General features: G+C 35.2%; 1 protein-coding gene across 1 annotated transcript; it reads right to left on the reverse strand.

Annotated features, from left to right (window-relative positions):
- Nucleotides 1–5,774: 5,774 nt before the first annotated feature.
- LOC143622284 (protein ANTHESIS POMOTING FACTOR 1-like) lies at nucleotides 5,775–9,685 on the reverse strand. Its single transcript, XM_077093474.1, has 8 exons — nucleotides 9,582–9,685; nucleotides 9,417–9,483; nucleotides 8,418–8,517; nucleotides 7,396–7,512; nucleotides 7,176–7,313; nucleotides 7,030–7,111; nucleotides 6,853–6,902; nucleotides 5,775–6,266 (listed from the first exon to the last, which is right to left on the reverse strand). Exons 2-8 carry the CDS (start codon nucleotides 9,461–9,463, stop codon nucleotides 6,120–6,122), a joined length of 681 nt encoding a protein of 226 aa, XP_076949589.1. The 5' UTR covers nucleotides 9,464–9,483; nucleotides 9,582–9,685; the 3' UTR covers nucleotides 5,775–6,119.
- Between the last annotated feature and the right edge of the window lie 7,305 nt (nucleotides 9,686–16,990).

The raw sequence follows: 16,990 nt of genomic DNA on the forward strand, positions 1-16,990 counted from the left end.
TGCAAATATTATATCTGTTTTTTTAGAAAAGAGATGCGGCATTTTTGGATTATCCATAGGAAAAATGTATTGCAAGTTTTGCTTGAATAGTGCTCAATTTGAATGTTTTTGTATATTTTTTATTTAATTAAGCATAATTTTGATGATAAATAATAAAAGAGAAAAATCATGATTTGTTATTTTGTTTTAAGAAAAAGTAAATGTATACAGCTCGTTTGGCTTTCATCTTATCTTTTATAACATAAAAAGCATGAACATTATTTCTGATTATTGAAATCTGCTTTTTTTTATCTTTTAAAAATGTCAAAAAATGTGTTTTTTTAAAGGGATGTTGGTTTTTAATACTTTCAAGTTTCAACTTTTACCCGTTGGTTAACAACATTCTCAATTTTCGATTTATTACCCATCATTTTCAACTTTCATCCTATTTGTTTTTAGCACTTTCGAACTTAATGGACCCTAATTTTGTTAGTTTTTTGTTGATGTGGCATGTTTTTAATGACATGACACAACTTTTTAAAAAAATGTCCTTACACATGCCATGTCATTAAAAACAAGTCACGTCAGCGAGAAAACTAACGGAGTTGGGTTCCGTTAAGTTCAGAAGTGTCATAAACAAATAAGGTGAAAGTTGGGCGTGGCGGGTAACAAATCGAAAGTTTGAAATATTATCAGTCAGCGGGTGAAAGTTGATAGTATTAAAAACCGATATACTCTTTTTAAAACCGTTTTTGGAATATCTTTTTTCCTTGTAACTTGTTCTTTAGTGTAGTTGACTTTGGGAAGTCCAAATCCATGGACCTCGTATTTTAGTAACACAATGTTCTCTACGAGAAAATGGAACCCCATAATAATTTTAGGTGAAGTTGCTCTAGTTGTCAACCTCTACTTCACTTAAAGCATTGTTGTCAAAGCCAACTTCAATGAAATTGCACTACTCAGCAACTCAATGACGAGTTGTGGTGAATTTGTTATTTTCAACGTCTACTTCAGTTAAACATTTTTCTTTGTTTAGACCTAATTCAATTCACTAAAAGTCAAGTTGGAACATTATATCTTCACTTTAAGCCTACCCCCGACTTCACACTTACCTAGCTAGCTCCACGACTTCACCAAACTTATTTTTAGAGTTAATTGCAGTTATGGTCCCTATGGTGAAACTATAACCCCATTGTGGCATTTTTGTAGATATGGGCCTTCTGGTGGTCCTTTTTTTTTAATTTGGGTCCACCGTCAAGTCACAACGTTAGTGCTTCTGTAAAAAAAGACGCTAATACCCTTGCAATTTGCAATCTTGTGGTTTTTAAATAAATGTCATTTGGACCCACATTTTGTTTAACGATTTCCCTTAAAAAAATAATAACAAAACCGTCCACCATGGGTTTCGAACTCGGGTCTAGCCACACTAAGTACAACACTCGCAACTAGCTCAACTAAAATGACTATTATAACAAGTTTGATTATGTTTGTTCAAATCGTAACCAATCCACCACCAACTTCTATACCCTTTCTAACATCAACATCATTTTTTTTTAAATTGGTTTTTATTGGTCACAACTATCGTCTTTTGGTCGCTGTCGGTCCCAACTAACGAATTGGCTGCTGACGGTCACAACTTTTAACGTTTTTGTTCCTAACGGTCCGCTACTAACAAAACTCTAACGTCGTTAGTTTCAGGTCGCCGGAAAACACACATTTTTCCTGAAAACTCAACAATTTTGTCCCAAACATCATGATGGTAACTTTGTATCGTACATTTAGGAACCTTTTTTCTAGTAAAAGCCCCAATTATTGAGGTCGTCAGAACCCTAGAACCATCGTCGGAATCAGTTGATGATGTTTAAGTGATGGTGGTTGGTTGGCGATGAGTCAATTGGTGGTGGTGGTGGTGATGATGTTCAAGTGGTGTTTTCCAGCAAAAAAATTGACTTTCCCGACCAAAAACGTTTTTCCGGCAACCTGAAACTAACGGCGTTAGGATTCTGTTAGCCGCGGACCGTTAGGAATAAATACATTAAAAGTTGGGACCATCAGTGACCAATTCGTTAGTTGGGACCGACAATGACCAAAAGACAATAGTTGGGAACAATAAAAACCTTTTTTTTCTTTTTTTTTTAAATGTTGCTTTTGATCAATGTCCGCATAACGATAAATATTGTGTTTCTTAAGGTAGATATGTGTTTCCCCTCTGACTGTTGAATTGAGTGTGCCTAAATTTAGAAAAGTACAACTATGAACGCATAAAGGTTCAGATTGTTGATTGCCTAAAAGAGCATGTGTACTAGGGCGAGGAGTTGGCGACAAAGGGCGAGAAGGAGGGGGGACTATCCCATGCCCCAAAACTTAATGTCGGCATTCAGGTCTACACCACCGGAGTCAAAGCCGGTGACGGTGCCGGAGACCCGTAAATACAAAAAGAAACAACCGGGGGAGCCGATGGCGCAACATGATCCATACAAGCATTGGAACGAGGATGAGGAGGAGGTGGCCCTCGCAAGGGCTTGGATCGTCATTTCGAAGGATCCGACGTCGGTAAGTTTTTTAATATTAAATATTTATTAAAAATATATTTAGTGTTTATTAAAATGTATACTAATTGTGACAAATAATTTTAATTTGTAGATAACTTTCAAGTCATCAGGGTGTTTTGGAATAAAGTATTTGAAGCTTGGCTCGCGATAACCGATAAACCCGAAGACTACCGGGGAAAAGAAGCGGTTCAAGCCCACTGGAAGGGGCTTAACGCGGATTGTCAAAAATTTGCCGAGATAATTAATCGGTTGCAGGGGCCCGGCTAGCGTAGCGGGCATAACGATGGCGACATTATAGCTCAAGCCTTGAGCGACTGTCGAGCTCAAGGCCAAATTTTTGAGCGGCCCGGGAACCGTTCAAGTATTTGAATTGTTGGAAAAAACTACACGGTTGCTCGAAATGGAACGGGTCACCAACCGTTCTGGTCGCCTGACGAGCCGGCTCATCCCGGCCTTCAAAAAAGTCGAAGACATCATCGTCGACAAATCCGAACACACCAAACACACCCTCCGATGCTCGTAGCTTCTTTCTGGACGACAAGGTTAATTTAGCCGACGATGTTAATATAACCAACGACGAAGAAGTAGAGGAGTTACCTCGACCATGCGGGAGATCGAGAAAAAAATAAGAGGAAGGTCCGTCGTCAACACGATTCAATACGGCGCCCGGTGAAGACGTCAGACAATTAAACGAGTTGGTCGGTCGTTTGGAAACAAATGCCACGGAAATAGGAAACGACCTTCGAGCATCCAACAAACATCAAGATAAGCTGAACAAGACATTGGAATTACGTCAAATGAAAGAAGATTACGAATCCCTCAAAGCGGAGGGGTTTCACGAGGAAGCCGCATAATTGTTTCAACGACGACGTGAAAAAATGCGCGAATATTACGGATATTAGTATTTTTTTAGTTATGTTTTTTTTTCTTTAGTTATGTTTTTTTGTATTTCTTTTTAATTTTAATGCATTTTTATTTAATTATTTAAATAAATTGGTTTTTATTTGATTAGTTTAATTATAAAAATAAAATAATAAAAAAAGATACTGTGGCCCAGTTTGTAGCCCCTACACCATTACACCCCTAAAAACAAATTCTCACCCCTTACTGACTGGGTGCCACGTGTCGCAATTCGCCCTAATTTGTAGCCCCTCCACTACGCATAGCCTAAACGTGTCTTATAAATTTAAACTCATCAACCGACATCTAGGCCCACCGCCACCGCCACCACCACCGACCACTAATATGATACCTCTTTCTATATTCTTCTTCTAAACTAAACCCAAACTTTCATATTTTGCAAATGGACGGCGACGGTGACAGTGGTGGAGTGTCCTCCGATGAGTCAACCACACGGGTCAATCTTGGCTGTCAAGAACAAAATTGTTACCCTATAGACTATTATACATTTGGCCAAAAGTATTTGAATTACATATATATTAAATTCTTTATAAATCACTTTTCGGTTCGTTTTTTCGGTTTTTATTTCATGCAAAACCAAAACCGAACCATTAGTTCGGTTTTTACAAAATCATAAAACCAAACCGTCTGCTTTTGCTTCGGTTCGTTTTTTTTGTTTAGATTTTTCAATTTTTTCGGTTTCAAAACGGTTTTTAATTTCTTGCACACCCCTAGTTGGTCCGAAGGGGCTGGCGGTGGTGAGTGTCTCGACTGGTGGCTAGAAAAGAAAAGTGTGAGTGAGGCTAGAGATGAAGATGAAGATGGATTTGGAAATGGTGGACCCTTTCATTTTAATATTACTCAAATATGGGTCATATTTTTTACTTTTTACTATCCGTAACGTTAGAAATTACTCTTTTGCCCTCACATGTCTAGCACATGATAATACTTAACTGAAAAACGTAACTATATTCATAAAGAACTCGATCCATAAATTGGCTATGTTTAATGCACAAAAACTATAGAAACTACAAAAATTAATCTTAAAAGTTAAAGATTTTATAAGAAATTGATGAAAACTTTTGCAGAAATGACGGAGGTTAAATGACACATTAGACGATATGAAAAATAGCAGAAAGACTTGCTTGTTGGAAATTGTTGATTTCAACTTTAGAGTAATACCTATTGTGCCTTCTTAAAATTCTGCCGATTGGAATCCTAGCATGAATTTCAAAGTAGCTCGATGCAATTCAAAATTTCCCCTAGTACATGTTCCTGGCATCAATGGCCTCCTCGAAGCACGAGAGATTTTGTGACACTTCTAATTAGTTGTCTCGTAACATAAGATGGTCCATGTTGTGGTAATTCCATAGAACCCTTCACATTTTTACAATAGTCAATTCCAACTATAAAATGAGTTTTTTTTCCAATTGAATAATTTTAAAACCCTGACATTTTCACTCATTCGTTTGCAGCGTGTAGTTGAGATGAGTACTTTTTGTTTCTTTATCATCTCTTATACACATGATAATATTTAGTAAAATAATGTGTGTGTAGCTTAGGAATAATAAGTTTTTTTCATTATAGTAAAATGACTTTGCTAATATTTGTATGAACGAGTGGGTAGTGCCAATTTAGTCATGCTCGCCACGAGTTCTAACAGCCACCACAAATACTTGCTTGGATTAATTGAGAAGGCCATGGTGGGGTGCTACGGGGTACTCGCTTACTCGTATGGGCAGCGAGTTGAGCGCCCCGTCCACTCTTAAGTGTAGGGGTGCAAACGAGCCGAGCCCGAGCTCGACTCGTTTAACTTACACAGAGCTCGAGCTCGGCTCGTTTCAAGCTCTATTTCCAAAGCTCAGCTCGACTCACTTACCATTTATTAGTTATTTTTTAAATAATATAATTATTTTTATATATTATTTTATATTATAATTTTCTGTATAAATAATATATATATATATATATTATTTAGTTATTTTTATTTATTTTTTTTATAACACTACATATATATATATATATATATATATATATATATATATTAATTAATAATTATTAAATATATATTTTAAAAAATTATATAAATAGCAGGCTCGTTTAGGCTCGCGAGCCGGCTTGAGCTCGATAGGTGAAGCTTGGGCTCGGGCTCGTTTATTAAACGAGCTTACTTTTAGGCTTGAGCTCGGGCTCGATTAAGCTCAGCTCGTTCAAGCTTTTTAACGAGCCGATCCCGAGTAGCTCGCGAGCAACTCGGCTCGTTTGCACCCCTACTTAAGTGAAATGCCATGCTATTTTTCAAATTTATGTTCACATAATAACCAACGTATGTTTTGGCATTTCGAACCTTGTTAATATCACTGGTGGAGTCGTCTACCACCTTTCACCGAAAGCAACATAGCAAACTGGATAAATTTTGTGATGTAACATCGGAAGTTTTTGACATAAAGGTGAGAGAGTTGATACGCAACAGATAGACCGAGCTGGAGACTATAAACCCTAGTCTCGTCCCACTTTAATGGAACGTCATTTGGTCATAAATTCGGATTGAGTGATAAACCCAAAGTTCAAACCAATACTTTGGGTCCGAACCAATACTATACAGTTTGGTTCTAAGTTCCCATGCTTTAATTTCTGATTCCGGTTCTGGGTCATCCACTTCGAAAATTATGAAGTCGACTTCAGAATTTATCTTTCAAAACTGGTAGCAGTTGAATTTGTATCTTTTGGTATCCAAAAAGTAAGAACCCCCTTAGAAGCAGTAGCAAACATGACCCGACGAGGAGCCCATTTCAAGCATGATGCAACACCTGTGTTGCTGTCCCAACTCGCCACCTGTCAACCACATTTTAGTTAATGGCAAAAAAGATCACTTGTATTTTACAGATCAAATAAATTAAATAGAAAGTTAGCTAAAAGCCTACAAGTAAAACAGATCAAGTGTCACCCTATGTATGCTACTAATGCATGCAACCTTCTAATTTATGTTACTCAAAAGTTTATTATAACGTGGTTTTTGACTTTTTTTGTAATCATATATGTTGACTTGAAACACTTTTTGTCCAACATTTTAAAATCTTTATACACAAGTCACAACTAGTGTCAAAGATTACAAACAAATTGTAATATTTCAACGATAATTTGGATTTTGAACTAAAATTTTTCTGGAAGTTCAATGCATAAAAAATAAACATTTTTAAGCTACTTTTATTCTACCTACCTATTTAACCCATTCCTTTTAATGGGTCAAAAGTGCCACCTTTATTTACGAATAATAATGCAATTAACCCTAAAGTACTCTGAAGGGCCCGCTTTACATATGCAAACCAAGGACTGTATCATATGGCAGAAGGTAGACTTACCATTTTTGCTTGCATGAATTATTAGAAAACTAAAAATGAGAGAAAAGTTGTAATAATACCTTGCTCCCGGTGGAGATACTCCAAGCATTCAACGTTCCATCTCCAGAGCCTGCAATGTAATATGATTTTGAAAACAGTTGTAATATCACAAAGAGAACTTTATAAATTCTTCTTTTGTCCCTAAAATTCATTGGTCAACACAGGTCATAAGAGTCAAACTTAATGCGAAAATATACCAGAAATCACATATTGACCATCAGGCGTAAATGTGGCCTCAATTGTTGTGTTTGGAGAAGCATCCACACTAAATCCACATCTCTGCGTAAGAAAATTTTATAAACAAAGATAGACGTATATATAAAACAGAAATTGAATTGCTAACCTTCTCGCCATTATATGCATCCAGAACATATATGTTGTTACTTTTGGTAGTCAACAGCATTGATTTACCATCATTGCTGAATTTTATATCCCAGATCTCAGCCATATCTCCTCCAACAAGAAATGTGTCAAATGGGCCCTAATAAATGATGATCATATTAAGTTGTAAGCATGAAAGGTTCTATTTTTTTTAATTCTTCTCAGAAATGTTAGATGAGAACCTTATCATATGAACGTGAATCAAATAACTTGATAGCACCTCCTTCCATTGATACAGCAAATACAAGGCCTTGTTGATCATAAGCAACTGTAGGTCTACCTCTTAGATGTAAAATTCCCTGAATTAATACCATAAATCTACTTAAGAAAAATTTATGATTAATTGATAGAAACTGATTTGCCTAAAATTCTTCAATTCACAGACGTAAAAACGTGTTCATATTTGACTTCCATCTTCTACAATGCATATATTCTTATAACAAGTGCACTTTTGAGTAAGATATAGAAGAAAAACAGTGCTCGATTCAAAGTAGCTTTAGAATGAACATGCAAAAGTATCAAGCCGATGTGACTTCACTTCACTATCAGTTAAATGGAAACTATAAACAGGGTGACAATTTTGACCTAGTTATATATAAATTAGTCAATTCGGGTTATGTTTTATCTCTATCATGTCAAACTTTATAAGCTATAAGATATAACCAGAACAAACAGATCAAAGGGTTTGAACAGGTCAAACGAACTAAAAGTCATCCAAAATTAATCAAATGCATAAAAAAACCTCCTTAATCGCGTTACTAAATATATTATTAAGACTAGTATTGCAATGGTATAGTTCTGCAATCACTTCTGTTATATATATATATTACATTATTCATATTAAGGTTTAACTGTGTTTAGCCTACAAGTCCGACTTAGGTTTCTCTAGGGTTTGTTTCCTATATATTGAATCCCCCCTTCTCTTCTCCATTGTAAACACATAATAACAAAGTTTAAGGTGTAATCTATTACTTTTGCAACTTTCAGCACATTATCAATAAATTTAAAAAAATAATAGAAAGTGTGTTCGTGTGTTTATTATCTCTTGAGATAATGACCCTTACTTTTATAAGATACAAGGCTAAGACTAAGGCTAAAAATAGGAAACTAGATAGACCTAGAATAACAAACTGAATAAAGTCCAGTATTGATTAACTAGATAAACACAAATCACAATATCTAAAAATAAAGCTTAAACACCAACCTGACAGGCATTCACACGCAAATCCCATATCCTGACAGAGTGATCAAGAGAACCAGACATGAAACTATCATCAACTGGAGATGTACATAAGGACACAACCCTACACCCAATGTAAGAAAGATTAATTAGTAGCTTATGTTTCATATCAGTCCATTACAGGCAAGTGAAAAAGCATGCACAAAGGGTTGTGATTGACATTCAACATGATACCCTTCAGCAGAACAGATTTATAGAATGCCAGACTACAAGAGATGGCAAGTCAAGAAATAATCCATATTTGTAAACCAAAAGCTCAATTATAATACAAGTACAGTATAAATAAAATAAAAGAAAAAACAAAGTTAAATATTGTGCACAAAATTCTGTCTGACAAAAAATGTTCTTAGGTCTTCCCCATTACCATGTGTAACTAGCCTCTTATCACGAAAAAACAGACGTGGAAAGATAGGTAACTTGGGAAACAATTTAAATCGGTACGGGTTAAAACTCCACTAATTTAATTAAGTAGTTAATGTGTGTCCAATATATATTATTCCAATTACAATCCAAATTGTGAGTAAAACGATTTAGAAGATTTTATGCATTCAAAGTACATTCTTGCAACTTTCAGCCCTATTTGACATGTGTCCTTTAAAGCTATCCTTTTATTTTACATTTTTTACTTGTTAGGAGATAAAACATTACCCAACCGACCCATTTATAAATAAATGAAATTGACAAAAGGGAATTTGCCTGAACTGACCAAACAAAAGTTTATTCTTCTACAAAGATATAAGTATAAATTAACCAGAGTGGCAATTTAAACATTTTTCTAGTTCCAAACCAAAAGCAGAAGCTAGAAATCATGAAGAGCCCAAACTTGCAAAAACTATTATTTTTTTGAAACCTTATCAAGAAACTTGACCATCAAGATGTATCATATGTCCCATTAACCATGCAAACTTTCAGACCGACATGTGCTTGTAAAAATTAAAGCATCAAGTTGATGAAAAGACTAACCTATCTTTATGCCCCTTGAAGTAACGGAGGCAACGATTATCATACATGGACAGGTAACGCAGAGACTCTGAAAAAGGATAAATGAAAAACAGCAAGTATTTAATCATTGAAAATACGAAAAGTCCCAATACGTAGGTAACTTCATGATGGGACCCACTCACTTACCCGCACCTGAATCGAAATTGCGCGTTGAAGAGCATATGACAGAACTAGGGTGGTGGGTAAAACATATACGATCGGCACCGTGTTTCTTGTGATGTGTAGTTTTTAGTAACCTTTGATTAGTTTGATGAATAAATGGATGAAAATTATCATATATGTCATCAACTAGTCAGATTAAGAGCATGTTTGGGATTGAGTTTGAAACGTGCTTTTTGCCTTATTGGCTTTTTCAAAAAGCCAGGATTTGGGGCTTTTAGAAAACTGCTTTTTAACTCTTTCAAAAAGCTAAAATAAAAGAAATTTTTGTGATTGCCAAACACCATTTAACTTATTGGCTTTTTGAAAAAGCCAATAAGGTGTTTTCAAACTCAATCTCAAACACGCTCTAAGTAAAATGAAGAAAAACAGTCTCGCATTGAATATATATTAAACTTTCACACCAAGATCAGAAAGATATGTAGTCATAAATAAACAAAAGGGTGATACTACTACTGGCTAGCTAGTGTTATCATTTACTAATTTCATAAACATTACATCAAAACATGAAAATGATGATGAAATTAAAAATAAAATATGCAATCGGTTATCGGTCCCTTGGTAAAATATCGGTACCAATAATATTAGACAGATATATGACCGAAGAGCTTCTCGGATGTGTGGATATGTACCGGTTAATTTAGAAGAACCTGAACCCGAATCGGTACCCGCGCCTACACATCCGGAGCTCTTCGGATGTGTGGATATGAACCGGTTAATAGAAGAAAAAAGTGGGTCTTGAATATGAACCGGTTAATATAGGTAAAAGGTGAGAATATGAATTGATGTGGTTTGCATAAAAGCAGTATCTTGCTGCAACAAAGATGTCTTCATATGACTGCCTAGTTGTTGGTCAATGAAGGTCTATACACAAGCATGCTATTGTTTGCTTTATTCTTTATACTCTGTCAAACAAAAAAGAATCAGTAAAAAACAAATAGGGGACACAAATACGATTTACAATAACTGAAAAATGATAAATTGAAGATAGATTTACAAAGAATATTTTTACATTATCTTGTATCAAATACATAAAAGAACTATTATAAATAAAATTGTAAAAAAATGTATAAAGATCATAAATTGAAAAATAAGTATATATGAAGTTATGCTTTCGTAAACAAAACCATTGTGCCCGAACCAAAACGACTATTTTTTTAAAAGACCATTTCTGGCCCACCAAAATCAATGCTTTCAAAAGACTTGTTGTGGCCCGGACCCATTACGACTGAACACGTTCGGGCCTGTCATCCATTATGACGGAACATGTTCGGGCCCGAACCCATTGTTAGCGATAACCGGAGCCAATTTAATCATGATAGTAGATTAATGCTTAGCCCAGCTTAACTAACTATATTCATTTATGTTCATGAACTGGTCTTTAGAATGTTAACGAACATAACGAACACAAACATGTTCTTAGCCAAAAAAATTATTGAGCAAAAACCATTTATTGTAATTCAAAAGGTTTTAAACCGCGGATACAAAATATTGCATACAAAGAAGATTAAAGATCAATATTTACACAAATTACGACAAATTTTAAAAATCCGAGAACTAATCCAGATGCAACATTCGAACCCTGAAGGAGGTGTAAGTTAAAGTCAATACAAATTTAACCATGAGAATACCTCAAAGTGAGATCCAGATTCCACATGATTAGACACCTCAAGGAAAGACCTCTCGACTGGTAGACCAACATCTTTCTTTGTAGTCTCATTCAGATTTTCTACATTTGATATTTCATCATAGTCCGGGTCACCCGGATCAAACATCAAGGAAATTTTAAGTTAAAAATGTGCAACAGCACTAATAATTTCTTAAAAAATATTCACACTACAAAAAAAACATACAGGGGCGACATGGTTCTTCAAATCCACGATATTGAAATTCCAGGCACTAATTCCGCAAATATACTCTTGGAAGAGAAAATAGTTGATCCTAGATGCTTCATGCTTAGAAACAAACGAAGGCAACGCAAAGTCTGATAAACATAAACATGGATAAAGTTATACACGAAGAATTAAGTATAAAATTATAGGACAACCACACATATTAGTGATCTATTTAACAAAAAGAACACACAAAGTGAAAAGAAACAGAAAGATCTAATCCCGTTTAGAGCTTGAACTCTGCTCATGAGTAGTTTTTCAAACTCAAGCTTGACTGGGGCTCGACACGTTTATTATTTAGTAATTATTATAACTACTATGTATATTGATTAGTTAAATCATATAAAAAGAAAACTCATTACATATTGATAGATTAAATTGCAATCAATTAAAATTTTAGCCATGTTACATAGTAATAAACTAAATTTTAGCCTCCATTTTACCATGTATATTAATTCATAAATTGCAAACAACTGCATTCTAATGCATATTGCCATGTTAGATATTGATAGATTGACCTATACCTGCATTGTGTAGATTGCTTCAAGGTAACAATTGAGAGAAATTGAGAAATGTATATTGGAGCCGTCACCATCAATCGTCGATCTTCAAAACAGAAAGTGTATGTGATTATGTTATTAAATGAAATTTAAGCAATAAAAACAGTGCTTACACATTTATCTACTCTCATAACACACTTGCCACGGTTTCAATTCCCTACTTGAATACTGTAATAAGTTAAAATCAATTATTCAAATCACTAAGAATAATTTGCATAAACAATGTCATGCATGAGATGAAGAATCACAAATGGACATTAAATCCAACTTATTTCTATTGAAACTTTTACGAAGCTGAAGCTAATTCACAAAAGTAAATTCAAAGAACAAAGGAGACACAATACAATTGCAATATACACATAGAAAAAGAATGTATTAATAAATACATGTCGTTTTTGTGTATAGTGGCGCTTCAAACAATACAATTTTTAAAAATTAAATTTAAAGAAATGAGAACAAACCTAAAGCAAATCCCATATCACAATGCCTACAAAATGTGCTCTCCCATAAATAAATCGATTTGTGCATAGTGGGGCTTCTATCATTCTAACTTGTATTCTCTAGCAAGTCAAAATTCTGAACAGGCGAGCTTAGAATTTGAATGAGGAATCAACTGAATTGTTTCACCCAAAATGGCTTTGTTCTGATCTGAATTACTGAATTACCAGATAATGAAATAGAAAAATAAGAATTAGAGACTTAAATCTTATTCATACAATTCTAACACATAATCAAATCATCTCCCTATATAATAAAAGAAGAACTTTAAGCCAGGTGTCATTCATACAATGCCTCTGCACACGTGTCACTCATTAGAGTCAATTTGCTTATGTGGCGTTCATAGAGGCTGTCACATGTGCCATTTACAAAAAGCTTCCTCTGCAAGATTTATCTATAGATGGTTTTCAAGGCTTCAATTTTTCATCAAATTCAGATTTCAAATTTCACAACTTCCAAGAAAACCAATGTACTTCATCGTCTCTCTCTCTATACTGTCCTCTAGAAGATATCAAATGTGTCACTACATCTTGATTCAAGTTAGGGTTTATGTCTTTAATGTATTGAGTAACATTCTCACGATTATCTACTGATGAAACCACTATGTATGAAAAAATTAGGGTTCGTAGTGTTCTACATCAACGCAGGTGTGATGTAGGGATGAAAGAACGTGCTTTAAGTGTTTTATATTGTGTGTTTTACTTGTTTATATGTATGGAACACAAATACTTAGATAGGTTTTATGTTTACAGGTGTGCGGAGCTTAACGGAGCTTAAAGGAGCGAATTTGGAGTGTTCATGATGGAGTGGAAATGAAAGTAAAGATCTATTATAGGATAGAGAATTGAAATACGAAGACGTGGCCGCAAACGGGGAGGAAAACGGAGTTAAAACGAAGATTTTATGAAGAAAACAGTTTTGGCCTAGCAGTGACCATAAAGCAGACATCACAGACCGTAGCTTACGGTCTGGTCTGACGGAAAATGGGTTTTCGGTGATTTTCTTCCATATTTAAAGCCCAAAAACCCTAAAGTCGATATCATTCAATATTCATCAGTTGTGGGACTTCTTGGAGGCCATCATACACCATCCTAACACCTACCAATCATCCATGTTCTTATCATCTCAACCAAGAATCAAGATCTTCAAGATGCATATGCTAGGCTAAAGCTTTTGTGACCATCTCCGGGCATAGGGTTGTGTTTGTAAACAAGACCTTTTGGTATTTTGAACCTTAATATTGGATTTGGATTTGGTTAATCATTCGGTTAGTTGAATCTTTACATTTGTTTATACATTCAACAGTTTTTCGTAATTGAATGTTTTGTGTTTTTATCAGTTTATTTATTTGTGGTCATCAACTTTTAGGATTAAGTTATTTGAGTCATTGGCCCGGTTATCATTTACCATTAAATCACTTACATTTATCAAACCTTAAAACTGGTAATCAATTAGGTTATTATTCATCCAAACCAATTGTTCGGATTAAGTTCTGTCAATCAGTGAGGTCAAATATCTGGTCTTTTGATTATAAAGTGTAATCAATCGAGTTTTCCAAATAGGTTTAACAATTGGTCTAGTCTGCTTCACAACCTGAAACCTGGAGTTTGGTTACTTTTCTCTAATTGTTTACAACAAATCATTATTTAATCTGCTTGACATCGTTTGTCCACCCTAGAATAATTAATTAAAAAGCATTAAACTTGATTTGCACTTTCCACTAATTCCCTGTGGATTCGACACCTTACTTGCCCTAGCTAGTAAAGGTATTTTATAAATGTTTTTGATTTACCTTTCGACATCGATCAAAATGGCGCCGTTGCCGGGGAATCAATGCGCAAAGTGCTAGTTTAGTGTTTTGTTTACTTTTAGTTTTTACTTTATTTTTGTCAGTTTTACGCTTGGTATTTGTGTGTCTTATGTGTGTAGGTAACTCAGGATGACGTGGAGTTGGGTCTATGACCCACATGAAAGATATAAGGTTGTGGAGGACGATGACTCGTACCATACACATTCATATCGTGACCCACCTTCACCAAACTCTCAAGGATTCTACAAGTCAGATAACCAAAGGAGCTTCAACCAGCAGGGTCGCAACATGCGGTACCAAAATTATTCATCGCCTCAATCTGATTATAAGGGTTATTTTAGGTCAACAACAGGTAACCATGAAAACTCGTATCAAAGCAGTTCTCAATCTCAGAAGATAATTAATTGTTACCAGTTTGAGGATGATTCGGAGTATGATAGTGAAGGGTCCGATACGCCACCTTTTGTAAGTTATCAAGAGGAGGATGACTACTACTACCATGAACATTCTCAACCAATATACGAGGAAGTCCCTCAACATTATAATCATGGTGGTACACAACAAAGAATTTATCAGCAAGATCAAGAAGATTCCTCATGTAACAAAGAAGTGTCTTGGAAAGACGTTATGTATTTTCTAAAGGAGATGAAGAGAGTTCAAGAAGCTCACAATCAGGCTTTAAATCAGAGGTTAGAACTCCAAGACACTTTTAATGCTGCTCAAGATAAACTGGTGAGTCAACTATTAGAAGAGGTGGCTCAAATTGAACGAGAACAAGAAAAGTTGGTTAGTGATGCCGTGGTGGATAATGAAGTGATAGATGAGCTTCAGGGGCTTTCAGAGCACGAAGTGGAGGAAGAGGTTGTGGAGATTAATACCACACTAACTCTGTCAATCATTGACGAGTCAAAAAGTGCAACTGTAACACCCCGTAACCGCAGCGGAAACGTAAACGGGATGCAACAGACACATCTGATATCAACAGCATTGCTTATAAAGAAAACACCACTACAATAATTTAAACGTATTACATTGTTCCGAGTTTCGTTACCGACTAGGCGTTATCACATAAGTTTTAGCAATAGTACGTTAACATGTTTAAAACAAAATATAGACCCTTAAGCCTCCACAAAATAGCACACACATCAAGCACGTATCACTCATTCCAATTTGGGTGTACCTAGAAAGCATGTAAAGAAAACGGGTCAACTACGAATAGTTGGTGAGTTTCACTAATTTAAATAAACCATGACAATCATTTTAGTAATCACAAATTAATGATGTAATTATGCTGAGTCTACAAGTGAAAACTCTGTTAACCCAGAAACACATTTAATAACCTCTGGGGACACTGTTAACCCAGAAACACATTTAATAACCTCTGGGGACACTGTTAACCCAGAAACACATTTAATAACCTCTGGGGACACTGTTGACCCAGAAATACATTTAATAGCCTCTGGGGACACTGTTGACCCAGAAATACATTTAATAACCTCTGGGGACACTGTTAACCCAGAACACTGTTTTGGGCCTTACAATATTAGCAGCTCAGACAATTACCATCTTAATACATTACCGTACGATTCCCGTACAATAAACATTATATAAATACATTCATTTCCATGCGATCGGCATGTACTTAAACACTTTGATAAAAACATGCTTTCCGCCCCGGGAAAATATTTAAAACAGTTCAATAAAAAGGGGCTCGTGAAACTCACCTTTTTGTGAGCAAAGATGTAATACTGTGCACAGCTACCGATCCGGATCTGTAATACGATCCCTAAGTCGTTACTACACAATTTCTATTAATATAACTTAAATTCGTGTTAACCGGTACGTCTGGGGACACTGTTAACCCAGTACCGTACACGATCCGGGGACAATGTTAACCCCGAAACACTTTTCAGGACTTAGATTGTGATATCACTCAGAGTCCTTTAGTCAAATTTACCATTAGTTTGTTTTATCGTTTTGCATGCCTAGCACGGTTAACCGTCTTTATGTTTTCAAAAATGAGTTTGGTCACATACGACCCGAAAATAGTTGTTACTGATATTTTAATTAAAGTGGTGAAATTAGAGCTCGGTTTAGACACCCCGTTTGGCCGCGGGGCCCGTTTCCGTCTTTAATAACGGAAACTGCTAAATCGGGTAAAATTACCCAAATCATCCGAATTACTTTCGGATGATTTATTTTTACTTGATTAACTTAGTTTCATGAAAATAGTCCATTTTTAGGGTTTTTATACACCAGTCAGCTCGCTTAGGCGAACTTTGCCGGTTTACGCGTTTTAAGCTTTAAAAGTTTGTTTTTATGTTCTGTTTAGCACAAATAATTATCCGTTTAGTCTCGGATCTTGAAATGTTTCACAAATCAGTTTTTGACAGTAAGGAATTTTATAAAAATATTTCCAGAATTAATCTTTATATTTAACATTTATTTATCTATTTTTAAACGTCATTTAAACACCAAATATGTCGAAAATACCAAACGACCTTAGAAAAATCCCAAATTTTTCTGGGATGACTCCTGCCATCCATATAGTTCCCAGTAATTTTTACAGAACCAAAAACTCATTCTTCATGCCATTTTCACCAAAACCGAGCTAGA

This window comes from Bidens hawaiensis, unplaced genomic scaffold (genome assembly GCF_021521415.1).
Source record: "Bidens hawaiensis isolate Kalapana, Puna unplaced genomic scaffold, B.hawaiensis_p1.1 tig00003115_1, whole genome shotgun sequence".
Taxonomy (NCBI): domain Eukaryota; kingdom Viridiplantae; phylum Streptophyta; class Magnoliopsida; order Asterales; family Asteraceae; genus Bidens; species Bidens hawaiensis.

Coding starts and splice junctions, on each gene's coding strand:
- LOC143622284 (XM_077093474.1), bottom strand. CDS start 9,463: ATGTATGATAATCGTTGCCTCCGTTACTTCAAGGGGCATAAAGATAG. Junction 8,518..9,416: donor TTCAAGGGGCATAAAGATAG/GTTAGTCTTTTC, acceptor CATTGGGTGTAG/GGTTGTGTCCTTATGTACAT. Junction 7,112..7,175: donor ATGCATATAATGGCGAGAAG/GTTAGCAATTCA, acceptor TTTCTTACGCAG/AGATGTGGATTTAGTGTGGA.